The sequence below is a fragment of the Saccopteryx leptura genome, chromosome 8, assembly GCF_036850995.1.
Source record: "Saccopteryx leptura isolate mSacLep1 chromosome 8, mSacLep1_pri_phased_curated, whole genome shotgun sequence".
NCBI lineage: Eukaryota > Metazoa > Chordata > Mammalia > Chiroptera > Emballonuridae > Saccopteryx > Saccopteryx leptura.
In genome coordinates, this window is record NC_089510.1 from 57,324,452 (window position 1) to 57,345,283 (window position 20,832).

Here is a 20,832-nt window from a genome sequence, read left to right on the forward strand (position 1 = left end):
CCAAGCAAACTGATGCCTGAATATCCAACCTAAGGAAATAAACTAAACACTACTTATGTTCAAAGATTATTCACTGTAGCTTTCTTTATAAAATCTAGTCAAAATGGAAATAAATAGCAAAGATCAGAAGTGTTCATCAAATTATGGTACAAATGTACTATATAAAATTACGTGTGAAGTTTTTAAAAATTTAACAATAGGAAATGGTATAACAAGTTTATAATAAGAAGAAAGCTTAATTTAATCCCTAGAATATCTGGAAATTCTGGATAACAAAATCTTGTCTTTGTAATTCTGCTTTATTTGCAGAGTATTTTATGCAACAGCAGAGAACTGTGGCCCCCTCATAAAGAAGCTATATATAAAATACTTTCTGCATGCCGACTCATTGTCTGCTTGTGTCAGAATCTGCATACATATGGAAATATCTACTAAGATACCAACCAAAAAACTAAGGAGGAGTTGGGTGTGTGGCTTTGGGTAGTTTGTACCTGGCAGGGTTTGCCTACTAAAATAAGAAATAGGTTATATAATTTCAGTCAGAGAAATGGCATAGACTTACAAGAATGACATATAGCAAGCCGAGTGATTATAGTTCAATTGTTTTAAGGTTCTTAATGTTATTCAGAATGAGGGTAAAAGATGTTTATTGATTTTAGATTTTCTAAAGTTACATATGTATATTAAAATTTCTAGAATCACCATTAAAGTAAGAGAAACAAAATAAAGAATTTTTAAGCCTTTAATAAAATAACAAGATGAGAAAATATAATCTAAAAGAAGACATGAAAGAATTGTCTATGTTTAAAAATTAAAAAACCTTATTTCTAAATAACTCATGGGACAAAAAAAATCATAATGAAAATAAAAGAAAATGTTAGAACGATAAAAAAAATATATATATTAAAACTTGGGGCCCTGGCCGGTTGGCTCAGCGGTAGAGCGTCGGCCTGGCATGCGGGGGACCCGGGATCGATTCCCGGCCAGGGCACATAGGAGAAGCGCCCATTTGCTTCTCCACCCCCACCCCCTCCTTCCTCTCTGTCTCTCTTCCCCTCCCGCAGCCAAGGCTCCATTGGAGCAAAAGATGGCCCGAGCGCTGGGGATGGCTCCTTGGCCTCTGCCCCAGGCGCTAGAGTGGCTCTGGTCGCGGCAGAGCGACGCCCCGGAGGGGCAGAGCATCGCCCCCTGGTGGGCAGCGCATCGCCCCTGGTGGGCGTGCCAGGTGGATCCCGGTCGGGCGCATGCGGGAGTCTGTCTGACTGTCTCTCCCCGTTTCCAGCTTCAGAAAAATAAAAAAAAATAAAAATAAATAAAACTTGGGCCCTGGACCATTGGCTCAGTGGTAGAGCATCAGTCCAGCATATGGATGTCCCAGGTTTGATTCCTGGTCAAGAGACACAGGAGAAGTGACCATCTGCTTCTCCAACCCTCCCCTTCCCCCTTTTCTTTCTCTCTTTCTCTCTTCCCCTCCCACAGCCATGGCTTGACTGGTTGGAGTGCATGGGCCCTGGACGCTCTGTGGAGCCTTTGCCTCAGGTGCTAAAAATAGCTCAGTTATGAGTTTGGCCCCAAATGGGCAGAACATTGACCCCAGACGGGGGTTGCTGGGCGGATCCCAGTCAGGACACATGCATGAGTCAGTCTTTCTATCTCCTGTCCTCTCATTTGTAAGAGAAGGAGAAGAAAAACTTGGAAGAAATTAAAATAAAAACTGAAAGGAAAAATAAAGCAAAACCGCTAAAGTGCTATGTGAAAGAAAATTTACAAACTCAAATTCTATTAGAAAAGCCTGACAATGCAACAACCAACCAACTTGAGAAACTAGAACAAAAAGTCAAACAGAATAAACTCAAAGAAAGCAGGAAGTAAAAAATAACACGATAAAAGGAGAAAGGGGGAAAAGATAAAAGAACTGAATCTGTCACTAACAACCAACTGACTTTTTCCGACTGTGTCTCTCATTTACTCTCCTAAGGAAAGATAAGATTGAGATGGTGGTGCAGTAGATAGAGCATCCACCTGGGACACTGAGGATCCAGGTTTGAAACCCCAAGGTCATTGGCTTGAGCATGAGCTTGCCAGTGTGAATGCGGAATCATAGACATGACCCCATAGTCGCTGGCTTGAGCCCAAAGGTTGCTGCTTAAGCCCAAGGTTACTGGCTTGGCTGGAGCCCCCCAGTCAAGGCACTTATGAAAAGCAATCAATAGACAACTAAAGTGTCCCAAATACAAGTTGATGCTCCTCATTTCCCTCCCTTCCTTTCTGTCTCTATCTCTGCCTCTATCTCTTGCTTAAAAAAAAAATAAATCAGATTGCTTCTACCAAACATAATCTTTAATTGATATGTAAGCAATCTACACATTTATATTTAAATATGTACATAAACATGTATACACATATATGTATATGTATACATGAAAGCAAGGGGGCAGGGATGGCAGCACATGGGAAGGACATAAGAACACTTTTCAAAAAGAGATGGTTTATTGAAAATGCCATGTTTGAGGCCTTTGCTGGTTGGTTCAGCAGGAGAGCGTCATCTAGGGATATGGAAGTCCCAGGTTTGATTTCTGGTCAGGACACAGGAGAAGTGACCATGTGCTTCATCATCCCTTTCCCTTTTCTCTCTCTCTCTCTCTCTCTCTCTCTCTCTCTCCTCCCACAGCCACGACTCAAATGGTTTGAGCAAGTTGGCCCCAGGCGCTGAGGATGGCTCCATGGCACTGCCTCAGGAACTGAAATAGCTTGGTTACTGAGCAATACAGCAGTGGACCCAGGTGGGCATAGCATCACCCTGTAGGGGACTTGCTGGGTGGATCCTGGTTGGGCGCGCATGCGGCAGTCTGTTTCTATCTCTCCCCCCACTCCCCACCCCCGCATCTCACTTAATTAAAAAAAATAAGTAAATAAAATGCCATCTTTGAAATTGACCACCTACTGGCAAGAATGATTAAGGAAAAATAAAAGTGCAAATAAGTAATACTAGGAATGAAAAAGGGGCCACACTTAAATATGTTATAGACAAAAAAAAAATCACAAGATATTAGGAATAATATTTTGAAATAAATATTAAACAAATGATTTCCTAGAAAAAAATAACCTAACAAAACTGTTACTAGAAAATCAGAATGGCACTAATAACTATCAAAATTTTCAACCAGTAATATGAAATCATCCCTCAAAAAAAAATTACAAAAATCATGTTAAGTTTTACCAAATAAGCAATGATCCTTAGTCACAATACATAAAACCAATAAAGTACCCAGAAATATGAAGAACTTGTACAAATCAGTAAAAAGGACAACCCAATACAAAAATGAGCAAAAATCTTGAGAGGGCATGTTACAGAATAGGAAACCTGAATGAGCAATAAATACATTTAATCTTATTATCAAACAAAACTGCACATTAAAATCACAATAAGATAGTATTACAACCTTAACAATGGCAAAAATAAGAATACCAAGTAAGGATGAGAATAGAGATTAATTAAAACTGCTGTATACTGCTGCTAAAAATGTAAATTATACAACCACTGGGAAAATAATCTGGTTCAGCAGTAGAGCGTCATCCAGGGATGTGGAAGTCCTGGGTTTATATATACACAAAGATGTGTATATATAATCTATGTTTTTTTTTGTTTTTGTTTTGTTTTTTGGGTTTTTTTTAGATTTTTATTTGTTCATTTTTAGAAAGAGAGAGAACAAGAGAGAGAGACAGAGAGAAGGGGAGAGAAACAGGAAGCATCAACTTCCATATGTGCCTTGACCGGGCAAGCCCTGGGTTTGTTTGGGGTTTTTTTGTTTTTGTTTTTTGTATTTTTCTGAAGCTGGAAACGGGGAGGCAGTCAGACAGACTCCTGCATGCACCCAACCGGGATGCACCTGCCATGCCCACCAGGGGGCGATACTCTGCCCATCTGAGGCATCGCTCTGTTGCAACCAGAGCCATTCTAGCGCCTGAGGCAGAAGCCATAGAGCCAATCTCAGCGCCCGGGCCAACTTTGCTCCAATGGAGCCTTGGCTGCGGAGGGGAAGAGAGAGACAGAGAGGAAGGAGAGAGGGAGGGGTGGAGAAGCAGATGGGTGCTTCTCCTGTGTGCCCTGGCCGGGAATCGAACCAGGGATTCCTGCACGCCAGGCCGACGCTCTACCACTGAGTCAACCGGCCAGGGCAAGCCCTGGGTTTTGAACTGGCAACCTCAGTGTTCCAGGTAGATGCTTTATCCACTGCACCACCACAGGTCAGGCTATAATCTATGTTTTTAACAGCACCCTTTATACTGGCAATAATCTGAAAATATCTCAATGCTCATCAAAAGTAACATAAATTAGAGTATATTCATAAAAAAGAAAACTAGAACAGTGAAAATAAATCTTAGCAAATACTAATGTCAAGCAAAAAATGCAAGTTGATTATACGCAGTATAATTACAACTTATGAATTTCAAGATAGGCAAAGTAAATAATATACTGATGAGAGATCTAAATATGTGGTAGAGTTTTATAAGAAACCAGGATTCTGGTTATTTCTAATGAGGAAGGCAAGGTAATGGGATCAGGTAAAGCCACATATTAGGCTTTAAAGAAACTGTTAATGCTTTTTCTGCACCTTTGTAATATATAAAACAACTGTTTAAAAATATTTCAGTATGTAGTATTTAAAATATAATAATTATTTCCTTCACTGGAATTTTTAAGTTTAAAGATAGTACCACTCATTAAAATTCATTTATAAAATACATATTCAAAAATGATTTTAGAATGCTAATAAACATTATAAAACCCTCTGTAACTACAGAACTAGAAATAATCAAGTTGAAAAATCCTACATGAAAGAATAGCTCTTTCTGAGCATGACCTATACACTAATAACAAAAGTAACATATAATTCATAGCAACAAAATATCTTACCTTTATAGGTGAAATATGAGAATGAGAAACAAATCCATGGACATTCTCAATTTCTGACAGGTTTTTCTCTGAAACATGAACCAGTTCTGGACCTATCACCTCACTCGTGATTTGTGGGGAAATGTGCTCTTGAGAAGGTGTTTCTTCATCACGGTACCGGTATTTCTGCAAAGTAATAAAAAAAAAAGTTACATATAAAGAAGTCCTGAGAAGCAAAGTGAATTCAATTCAAATCATGGTTTTCATAAATAGCCAAATACTCAATAATACTGTATTTAAATAGAGGAAGTATATTGTATGGTTTAACACATAAAGTCCACTTTTAGTCATGTCAATATTTAAATAAAATTATTAATTATTAAAAATAGTTCAATTAAATTAGTCTGGTTTTCTTCAAGTAATTTGAACAAAAATGAAAAAAAAAATCAGTCCTTTCAAATTCAAACTAAATATTAGTCTATTAGGTAATAGTATTTATCTTTTATTTACAAAAGAATCTTTGTCTCTTACTGTCTCTCAAACACACATATAATTCTATGAATCTACTTTTAAAAGATTATCAATTTTTTAAGAGATGAAGGGAGAGAGAAAGAGGGGGAAAGAGAAGAGGGAGAGAGGGAGTGAGAGAGAAGGGGGGGGAAAAGGAGAGGGAGAGAGAGAGGGAGCAAGGAAGGCAGAGGGAGAGGGTGAGGGAGGGAGGGAGTGAGGGAGTGAGAGAGGGAGGGAGGGAGGGAGAGACAGCATCAACTCAATATTCCATCTAGCTGTGCAACCCGATTACTTTTCATATGTGTCCTAGCTGGGGCTTGAACCAGTGTCGAGCCAGGCACTCAGGAACGAGCCAGCACCCTCAGGATCTAAGTGCCCTGGGGATCAAGTCAGCACCCTAGGAAATGAGCCCACACCCTTGGGATTGAGTCAGTGACCCGTGGATCAATGGTGACTGGGAGATAGAGCCCATGACCAAGGCTCTATCCACTGTGCCATCAGCCAGGGCATAGATTAACATAATAAAAAAAACCCAAATCTACCTCACACCATAGAAAAAAGTAAAAGATATCATAATTATAGTAAGTGGGAGAAAATAAAAGTGCATGTTTCTCAGATCAGGCTGGGAATGTGTATGCATAAACATAAAACCAAAACAAGCTAAAATATGCCCCCCCCCAATAAACACACATAAAAAAAGACACAGTCAAGGTACAATAAAAAAATAAATTTATAACAAAGAATGTCACTACAGGCTACTTTCATAAATCATTTATAAAATATAGTCAGCAAACATAAAAAGGAATATTCACAAAAGGCATACAAATGGGTCAGCAAACTTACAGGAAAAACTTATGCTCCACTTCATTAGTAAGTAAATATTATAGTGCCAGTATTCAGAGAAATGAATAGAAATAATCACATTCCTGATAGAGGTCTTTTTCTGGTGGGCAGTCTGGCAAAGTTTCAAAAGCCCTGAAAATATTTCTAGTTCTTGATTTAGTAACCTCACTTCCAGAAATTAACTGTGGAGGTAGAATCAGTGAGTAGCTAAAATATGTTGCATTTAGATACATATGCACATTACAAAGTATTTTTTAAGATCTTAACTATGAATTTGCAACCTCCAGCATCACTTTTTTAATAACATCCTTCTGTGAAATGGTATAATTACATGGACAGCAATGAGGCTCACATAGTATTACCTGGCTTAAAAAAATGTTTTCATGTTATTTTTAAAACCACTGTAAAGAATTTTCTAACTATATTTTAAGTAAGGCTGAAGCTAACATAAACATACTTACAAAACAACACAGTTTATTCAAACTCTACTGATGCATGCAGAAGGTTATTCATTATAGTTTGAAATTTAAAAAAATGAAAACACACTGCCTATACCCCCCAAAAGTGCTAAATAAATTATTATACAGGCATCCTAGGAAATATTACATACAAGTTAAAAAGGGTAAAAATCTATTTCCAACAGGAAAAGATAAAGACATAGACTACTGAATGATTAAAGCATGTTTCAAAGCTAACGCACAACACACACAGCTTTGATATTTTAAAGCAATTGTGTATTTATGTATGTGTACACATGTATAACATTTACATGTATATATATGTAATACATGTATATATATGTATATATATATACACATGTGTGTATGTTATCTCCATATCCATGAATGTACATAGGTAATTTGAGGTGGCTCTGAAAGGATTTACACCAAATAAAAAAAATGGTTCATTCTGAAAAGGAAAGAAATCACATATATATTTTATATACATATACATATGTCTATATACATATATACATAGCTATATACACACACATATATATATTTTAATATGTAAGGTGGTCTTTGATTCCTTTTTATTTCTTGTAATGACTCAAAGCATGCAACCTGGGGGTTTCCTAGTAAAATTACTCCATTCTCATAGGACCACTTAATGTGGTCCTTTCACTTCTGTATGTCCTGCAAATTGACAGCTGAATGAAATAGCTCAGTCAATCTCATGTTCAATCCTTTTGGCAAAATAATAGACGGTGCTGTGTTCTTTTATCAAGAAGCACATAATAGCCTGACCAGGAAGTGGTGCAGTGGATAGAGCATTGGAAGGGGATATGGAGGACCCAGGTTTTAAACCCCGAAGTTGCGAGCTTGAGCACAGTCTCATCCAGCTTGAGTGTGGGCTCATCAGCTTGAGCGTGGGGTCACTGGCTTGAGCCCAAGGTTGCTGGCTTGAGCAAGGGGTTACTTGCTCCTCTGGAGCTCCATCCCCATCCCCATCAAGGCACATAATGAGAAAGCAGTCAATGAACAACTAAAGGAGCCACAACGAAGAATTGATGCTTCTCATCACTCCATTCCTGCCTGTCTGTCCCTATCTGTCCCTCTCTCTGACTTTCTCTCTCTGTCACAAAAAAATCCCTCTATCCACAATAGTTTAGAAAAAAAGTACTTTTGCTACACAATTAAATTACCTAATGATTTCCTAAGTAGATAAGTATAACTTAGACATCCTTTTAATTATATTTAATTATGAAGTATGACCAGAGACATTTTCAATAATCTATTTTTTAATTTTACCACCAGGGGGCAACCGATAACCTCAAGTGGTATTTTTGGGATGAATACCACAGGATGTAAAGTGGTTTAAGGGTTCAGGTGGTAAATGTTCTAAATTCAGAGGTTATTAGATTAATTATGAGCAATGATATGCTACTTTCTTAAAACTGATTCTATAATAAGAACAGCATTCTTAAAACATCTTATAATACTTCATAAGTATTTAGTTTGCCTAAATGTAAGAAGAGAAATTTTAGTATGGCTAACTTTATAAAAATATCAAAAATTTTAAAACCCTTTTCCTAAAATATCCTGTTGTGCATACTACATGAAAAAACAGATTTAGCACTTGGAAAACAAAACTATAACCTGAGCTATTTAAACCATGCATATGAACTGTATACCAGCTCACAGTTTAATGAGCAATACAAATGTTAAAAACTGGTAAAAAGCTGTTTCTATAGAACAGCATATTTTTGTCTCACACAATCATTTCCATGTTATATTTCAGACTATTTCAGAAAATATCACTAGGAAAATAAGAATTCTCTGGAATGGCAAGGAGGTTAAACTGGGGATAAAGGAAAATTTAGGTGACCAGAAAAGCAATAAAGAGTGTAAAAAACTGTTCTGATATTTTTTTTAGTCAGCTAGCAATTTGGAGACCTCTTTACATCATCAATTAGAAAGTTTCAGTCCTACAAAAGCTAAGAAAAAGCTTCCATTCAAAACAATACTTCACAGTAAGTAATTATTACCTCCAATACTACAGAGATTTATTGGAAAGCTTTTCTTGCTTTCAACTTGGCTTTTAAACCATATGTTGCTTCTGATTGAAAAAATTGGATAAAAACATTTCTTTATGTCCTTTAATATTTTATTTAGAGAAACCATTTATCTTTAAGGTAAACTTTACATTTATTTTAGAGATCACATTACTTCATTAATATAACCACTGTTTCACTTATAGGGATTGCGTAGAGTCACGTTAATTTTGTTGTTTTGTGTAAAAGCTTCCACATACACACACAATCTAAATACCAACTTTTTTTATTTAGTATCAAAATCACAGCCTATGAAATAATTTCTCCCACGTCAGAGGCATAGCCAAGGCTGTATATTAATGCTGTTTCCTGTATATTTTAACTCTCCACAGTAGTAAAAGATAAAAACCAAGTCAATAATTAATCTTCATTAATGAAGAATGCCACTTTACATACAGCTTTCATAAAAATCAGATTCTTTTCCATTATACTTTAACTGTACACAAATCAATTATTTACTTGAGTTAGATACACAAAGAATGGGGAATTATATGCCATGAATTAAAGTCAGTTGAACAATCTAATCTGAATCATAATTATTCTTTGCTGAAATACTATTGGATTTTAAAACTAAGCTTTTTTAGAAGCATTATTCAAACCCACCTTAGATCTAAACATTAAGGATATTGTGTTGTTAGTGCATGCTACTCCATGGTGGCATAAAATCAGAGAAAAGCAATCCAAGTGTTTAATGCTAGGAGACATTTTTTCAGACCCTAAACATTTCAATTGATCCATGACTGAAATTCCAGAAAAATGCCTTGGTAAATGCTGCTTGCTGACTGTCTTTAACATTTCATCTAGATCCAAAGCATTCTTTTAAAAAAGATTTATATTAAAATGTTGCATTCTTCAGCTGTTTCCACTTATGAATGGAATTAAAAAGCTGTTTCTTTTTCCTATATAATAAAACTGTTTCAATAAAATTATAATCAAATTCCCAGAAGGACAATTCTCATTCAGCACCATTATGGCAGGGCCCAAAACCTTGCTAATATCCTTAAAATTTAATCCAACATCAGATCATCACAGGAGCTCTACCATCTCCTCCATGAGAGTAAGATACAAGAGCAGAACCACTATGCTCAAATATTTGCTGGCTACCTTGGGGGAGGGGCAAGATGGTGCAGAAAGGGAATCATTACCAAGTTCGATAAGAGATGAGACTGTCTATCAAACATCATGCTTTCTTATAACAACAGTAAGCATTCTAGGCTAATTTACAACATAGTTTAATGGTAAAAAGAGTGCCTCATCGCCCCCTGGTGGGCAGAGCGTTGCCCCTGGTGGGCGTGCCGGGTGGATCCCGGTCGGGCGCATGCGGGAGTCTGTCTGACTGTCTCTCCCTGTTTCCAGCTTCAGAAAAATGAAAAAAAAAAAAAAAAAGAGTGCCTCAATCACTTATATTTTGTGGTTTAATTCCTCTCTCTGAATCTTTCAAGCAACAAAAAAATCAGTTATGTGGCAAAATTAAAATAGTAACAGAATTATACTAGGACAGTACAAAACTTCAGTTAAGGAAAATATATATACATCCCCCCCCCCCCGAAATTAGAAGTGGGGAGGCAGTCAGAGACTCTCGCATGTGCCCAACCTGGATCCACCTGATATGCCCACCAGGGGCGATGCTCTGCGTATCTGGGGCATTGCTCTGTTTCTGTCAGAGCCCTTCTAGCGCCTGAGGCAGAGGCCATGGAGCCATCCTCAGCACCCGGTCCATCTTTGCTCCAGTGGAGCCTTGGCTACAGGAGGGGAAGAGAGAGACAGAGAGGAAGGAGAGGGGAAGAGGGGGAGAGGTGAAGAAGTAGATGGGTGCTTCTCCTGTGTGTCCTGGCCAGGAATCAAACCCAGGACTTCCACACACTGGGCCGACACTCTACCACTGAGCCAACCAGCCAGGGCTAAAATATATATATATATATATTTTGTATTTTTCTGAAGCTAGAAACGGGGAGAAACAGTCAGACAGACTCCCGCATGCGCCTGACCGGGATCCACCCGGCGCGCCCACCAGGGGCAACGCTCTGCCCACCAGGGGGCAATGCTCTGCCCCTCCGGGGCGTCGCTCTGCCACGACCAGAGCCACTCTAGTGCCTGGGGCAGAGGCCAAGGAGCCATCCCCAGCGCCCGGGCCATCTTTGCTCCAATGGAGCCTTGGCTGCAGGAGAGGAAGAGAGAGACAGAGAGGAAGGAGGGAGGGGGTGGAGAAGCAAATGGGCGCGTCTCCTATGTGCCCTGGCCAGGAATCGAACCTGGGTCCCCCGCACACCAGGCCGACGCTCTACCGCTGAGCCAATCGTCCAGGGCCTAAAATATTTTTTAATGCATCAAAATAACTTAAAATTTGTTACTGAACCAATTTTGGTGTATATCTATAACATGTCTAAAGGCAATGATATATCAAAGAATCAATATAATTCTTTGATATATCATTTATCTGTTCTTTCAAAGATTAATGTCTGTGCGTCTGTGCTTGGCTTTTTAAATCAACCCATCAGCAAGAAAGTATCATTACCTAATTATATACAACACTGTGAAAATGTCATTCTTAGAGTGTTTTATATTTAAAATTTTGCACATAAATGTTACATTTTATGCCATAGTTTTGTTATGATTAAAATGGGTAATATTTATTTAAACTCAAAAGTTGTACTAACCAGTAATAGCAAAAACTGGGGTAACAGTGAAAGGAATACTTATTGCTTCACCTATGTAATTATCTTTTCTTTCTTCCACTATATTTGGGGTTTTCCAAGTAATAGATATGTACTGCAGTTAGGAAATGGCTACAATAATTGCTAAGGAAAACTGCTGAATTTTACAAAACTGAAGTTATCAAATCATATATATACTTATACTCAAAGATCTTACTTTCTCTAACTTAATAAATAAAGCCTTTTGTGGAAAGGTATACTGTTGGGAAAATGAGTTTGTAAAATTTGTATTTTTTGAATTTGCTCACTTTTAGTGTTAAAAAATGGCGCTGAGCAGCGCCAGATACCTGATCTGTGAAATTGGAAATTACCTTCCTGCTTAGGAAGGGCTACTGTCTTGCTAATGTCTGCTGGAGGAGAAGTTTTTGCACGGGAAAAATTCTGAAAAGAGGAGGAGGAGAAGGGAGATGCCATGTTTGCAGAGTGATAGCAGAGAGAATGCAGGGTGCTGAAGAAGCCAGTTTGTGCAGAAAGTTTGGAGGAGGAGATGGGGAAGAGAGGTGAGGGACTTTTGTGAGCTCCGCTGAGACTGGTGAGGCTTTGATTCTAGGAGAAACCGGAGAAGATTCTTCCGGTAGTGGAACCGGAGAATGTGTCAGTGGCTTTGTGAGCTCTGACTCAATGAAGGAGGGAAGTGTTTTCCCTGTGTGTTTGCTTGTCAGCCAGTGCGAGATTTTAATAACGGAATGGCTCACCATTTTTTTGGCTCCACTGTTTCTTTACCATCTGCCCAAATCTAATGGGAACCTGCATGTGAATGGCCACCATGGTGGCAACTACTGGCCTTACATATACTTTCCCCAAAGAGAGTGAGGCAGAAAACCCCCAAGAACTCCTTATCACTACCCTGATTCAAAAACTACCCAAGGATACTTTTAATTCTAATTTCCCAAACTATTTCCTATTCTGTTCCATTCCTGAGTAAGCAATTTTATAATGGAAGAAGGGGATGAAACTATGTTAAATTTCTAATACAGTATAGAAAATGGCCGTCTGTCTAGTCGAATTACCCTGACAGGAAAACATCTGCAAATCATATAACTTTGTGAAACTTAAATGAAAGGCCAAGTGTCAAACTTAAGTAGGACAAGAAAACGTAAACTGATTTCCTTAGGAAACTATATATTTAAAAGACACATTTACTAACTCAGAACTATATTTACCAAGCTATAGTTCTCAGGATATTATTTTGCAGTGCTCCAGAGACCCCATCAATGTTTCCTCATTTAAAAACTTTCATTTTCACCAATTTAAAATTTTTAATTTAAAAAATCAAAAAAATATAATGTATAACAAGTTTTAATAGTGGTATTTTTAACAATTTATATTCATACTACCAACTAAATTTAAACTTGGTAGTTCTCAAAATACAACTCCAATTTTTGTGTATATGTAACATTTGCCATTGGTCATGTATTATTTGTTCTGCAATGGGCCGTCACTAAAATTCAGTCCTGTACACGTCTGTTCACCTAAAATTATATAAGTACATTATTTTGGTATGTGAATCACTAAAATAAATTCCAAGCAAAGTTCAAATACCATTTACTCAGCCTATGTTCTTAATATGGTTTGGCTTAAAGAGTGGGTTGCACAATAAATGCAAGCACATAATGTGTATATTTAACTATAATACTGTTATGATTTTTAAAAATAATTATTAGGAACTTATGAGTGGTTCTTGTCTAATTTTTATTTTTTATTGTATTTTTTGGAGTGACACTGGATAACAAAATTACACAGGTTTCAGGTGCACAATTCTACAACACATCTTCTGTACACTGTATTGTGTGTTCACTCCCCCAAGTCTCTGTCCATCGCCATTTATTCCTGTCTTTTTTTTTTTTTTTTTTTTTGCTAGAGAGAAGAGACAGAGGGAAACAGAGAGAGAGAGAGAGAGAGAGAGAGAGAGAGAGAGAGAGAAGGAGAGGAAGGGAGAGATGAGAAGCACCAACCCATAGTTGAGGCACTTTATTCATTGATTGCTTCTTACATGTGCCTGGACCAGGGGGCGCCAGCCAAGCCAGTGACCCCTTGCTCAAGCCAACAACCTTTGGATTCAAGCCTGTGACCATGGAATTATTTTTGATGATCTCATGCTCCAGAGGGTGACCCCATGCTCAAGCCAGCAACCTCAGGGTTTCAAACCTGGGACCTCAGCATCCCAGGTTGATGCTCTATCCATTGCACCACCACTGGTCAGGCACCCCCAGTCTGATTTATTTTGAGAATACGGGAAGCAGAGAGACAAGACTCCCGCATGTGCCCCCACAGGGATGGGTGACACTCTGCCCGTCTAGGGCATTGCTCCGTTGCTCAAAAACCAAGCTATTTTTAGCGCCTGAGGTGGAGGTCAAAGAGCCATTCTCAGCACCCAGAGCCAACTTGCTGGGGGGAAGAAAGACAAAGAGGCAAGACAGGTAGAGTGGAAAAGCAGATGGTCACTTTTCCTGTGTGCCCTGACTGGGAATTGAACCCGGGACATCCACACACCTGGCCAATGCTCTCCCACTGAGCCAACTACCCAGGGCTAATTTTTAAATAGAATAAATTAATTCAATCTATTTATTCTGAGTCAAAATTTATCATTCCTAACACTGCAGAGAGAATGTGGAAAAATATGAATTTGGATCTTAGCATGCAAAATGTAATTTTGACTTTTGAAACTGAGTAAATCTGACAGATAAGCAGTGAAGTATCTTGGTAGTTTTTTGGTTTGCTTTTTAAGAACATTTTAAAATAAGTCAATATCAGAAATACATCTACCAAATAATGACTTTCAAACTAAGAAACACAAAATTAGTAATAACATAATAATAGCGTTATCACTGTTGTTAATGGCATTTATTATTTAACAATTCCCTACTACTTGTCAGGCATTGTGTCAAGGGCTTTCCATGTGTAAAAATCATCAAAAACCTGAAAAAGAGATAAAAAAAAAGTAGATGATATATTCTTTCAAATGTTATATGGCAGTGATTTGCAACCTTTTTCATCTCATAGCAACACATGTATTACTAAAATTCTATGGCATGCCAAGAGATATTTTTTTGCCGATCTGACAAAATAATAGGTATAATTTAGACTAACTTACACTGGGCAGCTATTGTTATATTGACTGTTGTAATTTTTTTGACAATCTAACAGAAAAGATCGCCCTGATTAAACAGGTATAAGAGCAAGTTTTAAAAATTCAGTTTATAAGAATGATTATTTTTTTGAGAGAGAGAGAGAGAGAGAGAGAGAGATGAGAGAGACAGGAAGGGAGAGAGAGAGTGAAAAGCATCAACTCATAGTTGCTTTTACTTTAGTTGTATGTTAAACTTCTCATATTTGCCATGACTGGGGCTTTGTCAATGTCCCCTTGTTAATGCCAGCGACCTTCTGGGCTCAAGTTGGCAAGCTTCGGGATTGTGTGGATGATTTCCCTGCTCAAGCCGGAGACCCAACACTGACGAGCCCATGCTCAGAGCTAGTGACCTTGGAGTTTTCAACCAGCAACCTCAGTGTTCTGGGTCCAAGCTTTATCCACTGCACCACCACTGGTCAGGCATATTTTTAAAATTCTTACAGCACACAAAATCACTGTTATTTGGGTAAAATGGCCATTTGAGATTGTCTAGGACAGTGGTTCTCGACCAGGGACAATTCACCGCCCCACAGAGAACATCTAACAATGCCTGGAAATAGTTTTTTGTTGTCACAACTAGGGGAGGGAGAGTCTCCTGGCATTTAGTAGGTAGAAGCCTGAGAATGCTACTAAAAGTCCCAAAATGGCTCTGGCCAGTTGGCTCAGTGGTAGAGCATTAGCCCGGCATGTGGAAGTCCCAGATTCGATTCCTGGCCAGGGCAGACAGGAGAAGCGCCCATCTGCTTCTCCACCCTTTCCCCTCTCCTTTCTATCTCTCTCTTCCCCTCCTGCAGCCAAGGCTTCAATGGAGCAAAGTTGGCCCGGGCACTGAGGATGACTCAATGGCCTCCGCCTCAGGCGCTAGAATGGCTCCAGTTGCAATGGAGTAACGCTCCAGATGGGCAAAGCATCACCCCCTAGTGGGCATGCCCAGTGGACCCCGGTCGGGTGCATGCAGGAGTTTGTCCCTCTGTCTCCCCACTTCTTACTTCAGAAAAATACAAAAAAAAATTTAAGAAGTCCTAAAATGCACAAGACAGTACCCTACAACAAAGAATTATCTAACCCAAAATGTCAATAGTGCCAAGGTTAATAAATCCTGATTTAAAGAAATGTAGTTAACTCACTACTTGCTTTTGGTTAAAAACCTCAGATTTAGTGAAATTATATGTAAACTAATAAATTTTATTCAGTAGAGAAGTAAATAATTTTTGTTCAGTTGAAAAGGTAACCTAAAGATTAAGTTCATGGTCTTGTTAGACATTAAACAGTTTATCTCACTTGGCAATCCTATTTTAACACTGCCTATAAAAACCTAGATTCACAAATGCTCTCTGGGTAAATGAATAAAATTCCTGACATACATTTGCCTAAATAATGACTTACCTTTTTTGAAAATCATATTTTAACACATGCATTTAGGTTATTTAATGCAAATACCTCATTAAGTAAAAACTATTATAATGTCCAATTAGTTAATAAGGAACCCAAGGGTTTTTTGTTTGTTTTGTTTTTAATTTATTTATTAAATTTAATGCAGTGACATTGATAAATCAGGGTACATATGCTGAAAGAAAACATCTCTAGATTATTTTGACCTTGGATTGTGCTGTGTGCCCCTACCCCAAAGTTAAATTGTCTTCTGTCACCTTCTATCTGGTTTTCTTGTGCCCCCCACCCCTCTCTCCTCCTTTGCCCTATCCCCCCTCCCTCTACCCCCCCCCCCACCCCTGTTGCCATCACATTTTTGTTCATGTCTCTGAGTCTCATTTTTATGTCCCTTCTATGTATGGATTCATATAGTTCTTAGTTTTTTTCTGATTTACTTATTTCACTCCGTATAATGTTATCAAGGTCCATCCATGTTATTGTAAATGATCCATTGTCATCATTTCTTATGGCTGAGTAGTATTCCATTGTATATATGTACCAAAGTTTTTTAATCCACTCGTCCTCTGACGGACACTTGGACTGTTTCCAGATCTTTGCTATTGTGAACAATGCTGCCACAAACATGAGGGTGCATTTCTCCTTTTGGAGCCGTTCTGTGGTGTCCTTGGGGTATATTCCTAAAAGTGGGATAGCTGGGTCAAAAGGCAGTTCGATTTTCAGTTTTTTGAGGAATCTCCATACTGTTTTCCACAGTGGCTGCACCAGTCTGCATTCCCACCAGCAGTGCAGGAGGGTTCCCTTTTCTCCACATCCTCGCCAGCACTTATTCTGTGTTGTTTTGTTGATGAGCGCCATTCTGGCTGGTGTGAGGTGATATCTCATTGTGGTTTTAATTTGCATTTCTCTAATGATTAGTGATGTTGAGCATTTTTTCATATGCCTATTGGCCATCTGTATGTCCTCTTTGGAGAAGTGTCTATTCATCTCTTTTGCCCATTTTTGGATTGGATTGTCTTCCTGGTGTTGAGATTTACAAGTTCTTTATAAATTTTGGTGTTTAATCCCTTATCAGACGTATTGTCAAATATGTTCTCCCATTGTGTAGTTTGTCTTTTTATTCTGTTCTTGTTGTCTTTAGCTGTGCAAAAGCTTTTTAGTTTGATACAGTCCCATTTGTTTATCCTGTCTTTTATTTCACTTCCCTGTGGAGATAAGTCAGCAAATATATTGCTCCGAGAGATGTCTTACTGCCTATGTTTTCTTCTAAGATGCTTATGGTTTCATGGCCTACATTTAAGTCTTTTATCCATTTTGAGTTTATTTTTGTGAGTGGTGTAAGCTGGTGATCTAGTCCAATTTTCCCAACACCATTTGTTAAAGAGGCTGTCTTTACTCCATTGTATTTCCTTACCTCCTTCGTCAAATATTAGTTGTCCATAGAACTGTGGGTTTATTTCTGGGTTCTCTGTTCTGTTACATTGATCTATATGCCTGTTCTTATGCCAGTACCAGGCTGTTTTGAGTACAATGGCCTTGTAGTATAACTTGATATCAGGAAGTGTGATACCTCCCACTTTATTCTTCTTTTTTAAGATTGCTGAGGCTATTCGTGTTCTCTTTTGGTTCCATATAAATTTTTGGAATATGTGGTCTATATCTTTGAAGTATGTCATTGGTATTTTAATTGGTATTGCATTGAATTTATAGATTGCTTTGGGTAAAATAGACATTTTAATGATGTTTATTCTTCCTAACCATGAACATGGTATATGCTTCCACTTGTTTGTATCTTCCTTGATTTCTTTTATCAATGCTTTGTAATTTTCCAAGTACAAGTCTTTAGTCTCCTTGGTTAAGTTTACTCCTAGGTACTTTATTTTTTTTGGTTATAATTGTGTGAAGGGGATTGTTTCCTTAATTTCTCTTTCTGACTGTTCATTCTTGGTGTATAAAAATGCCTCTGATTTCTGAGTATTGATTTTATATCCTGCCACTTTGCTGAATTCATTTATCAGGTCTAGTAGCTTTTTGACTGAGACTTTAGGGTTTTCTATATACAATATCATATCATCTGCAAATAATGATAGTTTTATTTCTTCTTTTCCAACTTGAATGCCTTTTATTTCTTCTTCTTGTCTGATTGCTGTGGCTAGGACTTCCAGGACCATGTTAAATAAGAGTGGTGAAAGGGGGCACCCCTGCCTTGTTCCTGATCTTAAGGGTATTGCTTTTAATTTTTGCCCATTGAGTATGATGTTGGCTGTGGGTTTCTCATAGATGGCTTTTATCATGTTGAAGTATGTTCCCTGTATTCCCACTTTGCTGAGAGTTTTGATCATGAATGGGTGCTGGATTTTATCAAATGCTTTTTCTGCATCTATTGAAATTATCATATGGTTTTTCTCCTTCTTTTTGTTTATGTGATGAATCACATTGATTGATTTACGAATATTGTACCAGCCTTGCCTCCCCAGAATAAATCCCACTTGATCATGGTGTATGATTTTTTCCATATATTGTTGGATCCGGTTTGCTAATATTTTGTTGAGGATTTTAGCATCTATATTCATCAGCGATATTGGCCTATAATTTTCTTTCTTTGTGTTATCTTTGCCTGGTTTTGGAATCAGAATTATGCTCGCCTCATAAAAGGAGCTTGGAAGTCTTCCTTCCTCTTGAATTTTTTGAAATAGTTTGAGAAGGATAGGAGTTAGTTCTGCTTTGAATAGTTGGTAGAATTCCATTGTGAAGCCATCGGGCCCCGGACTTTTCTTTGTTGGGAGTTTTTTGATAACTGTTTCGATCTCATTTGTTGTAATCGGTCTGTTTAGGTTTTCTGATTCTTCCAGATTGATTTTTGGAAGATTGTATGTTTCAAGGAATTTGTCCATTTCATCTAGGTTGTCTAGTTTTTTGGCATACAGTTCTTCACAGTATTTTCTTACAATATTTTGTATTTCTGTTGTGTCGGTAGTTATTTCTCCTCTCTCATTTCTAATTTTATGTATTTGAGTCTTCTCTCTCTTTTTCTTGGTGAGTCTAGTTAAAGGTTCATCAATCTTGTTTACCTTTTCAAAGAACCAGCTCCTGGTTTCATTGATCCTTTGTATTGTTTCTTTAGCCTCTATGTCATTTATTTCTGCTCTGACCTTTATTATTTCCTTCCTTCTACTACATTTGGGCTTTACTTGCTGTTCTTTTTCTAATTCTTTTAGATGCAGGGTTAAGTTGTTTATTTGAGCTTTTTCTAGCTTCTGAAAGTGTGCCTGTAGTGCTATGAACTTCCCTCTCAGTAGTGCTTTTGCTGTGTACCATAAATTTTGAGTTGTTGTATGCTCATTGTCATTCGTTTCTAGGAATTTTTTTATTTCTTCTTTGATCTCATTCTTAATCCATTCATTATTTAACAACCTGCTATTTATTTTCCATGTGTTTGAGAATTTTTGAGCTTTTCTGTTGTGGTTCATTTCTAGTTTCATGCCATTGTGATCGGAGAAAGTGCTTGATATGATTTCAGTCTTCTTAAATTTGTTGAGAGCACTTTTGTGCTCTAACATGTGGTCTATCCTAGAGAATGTACCATGAGCACTTGAAAAGAATGTGTATTCTGCTGCTTTAGGGTGGTTCTGAAGATATCTATTAAATCGAGTTGATCTAGTGTTTCCAATAAGTCTGCTGTTTCTTTGTTAATTTCCTTTCTTGAGGATCTATCGAGTGATGTTAGTGGGGTATTGAAATCCCCTACTATTATAGTATTGCTGTTGATCTTGCTCTTTAAATCCATCAAAGTCTGCTTTATATATTTGGGTGCTCCTATATTAGGTGCATAGATATTTATAATAGTTATATCTTCCTGTTGGATTACTCCCTTTATCATTATGTAGTGGCCTTCTTTATCTCTTACTGTAGCCTTTGTTTTAAAGTCTAATATGTCTGATACAAGTATTGCTACCCCAGCTTTTTTTTCATTTCCATTTGCATGAAATGTTTTTTTCCATCCTTTTACCTTCAATCTATGTGTATCTTTTGTTCTAAGGTGTGTCTCTTGTAGACAGCATATGTATGGGTCCTGCTTTCTTATCCACGCAGCTACCCTATGTCTTTGATTGGATCATTTAATCCATTTACGTTTAAGGTTATTATTGATATTTAGTTGTTTATTGCCATTTTCTTCTTTAAAGGTGTATTCCTTTTTTGCTATATTCTTTTCCCACTTTGATCTGTTTACAACAGGCCCCTTAACATTTCCTGCAGCACTGGTTTGGTTGTAATGAATTCCTTGAGTTGTTTTTTGTCTGGGAAGCTTTTTATTTCTCCTTCGATTTTAAACGATAGCCTTGCTGGATAAAGTAGTCTTGGTTGTAGGTTCTTGTTCTGCATTACTTTGAATAGTTCTTGCCATTCCCTTCTGGCCTCAAGTGTTTCTGTTAAGAAGTCGGATGTCATCCTTATGGGGGCTCCTTTGTAGGTGATAACTTTTTTTTCTCTTGCAGCTTTTAATATTTTCTCTTTATCGCTTAGCTTTGGTATTTTAATTATGATGTGTCTTGGTGTAGGTTTCTTTGGGTTTCTCTTTAATGGAGTCCTCTGTGCTTCTTGGACTTGAGAGTTTCTCTTGCATTAATTTAGGGAAGTTTTCAGCTATGATATGATTGAACAAAGTCTCTATCCCTTGTTCTTTTTCTTCTTCTTCAGGAACCCCTATGATGCGGATGTTATTTCTCTTCATGTTGTCACAGAGCTAAGGGTTTCCTCTGACTTTTTGAGTCTCTTTTCTCTTTTCTGCTCTGCT

General features: G+C 37.8%; 1 protein-coding gene across 11 annotated transcripts in view; it reads right to left on the reverse strand.

The window, feature by feature from the left end:
* DLG1 (discs large MAGUK scaffold protein 1) overlaps positions 1-20,832 on the reverse strand; it is a 301,581-nt gene that overhangs the window by 213,820 nt on the left and 66,929 nt on the right. For all 11 annotated transcript variants that reach the window (XM_066347976.1, XM_066347975.1, XM_066347974.1 and 8 more), the window contains exon 5: positions 4,919-5,083. In XM_066347976.1, coding sequence (XP_066204073.1) covers positions 4,919-5,083 — 165 coding nt within the window. The remainder of the gene's footprint in view (positions 1-4,918; positions 5,084-20,832) is intronic.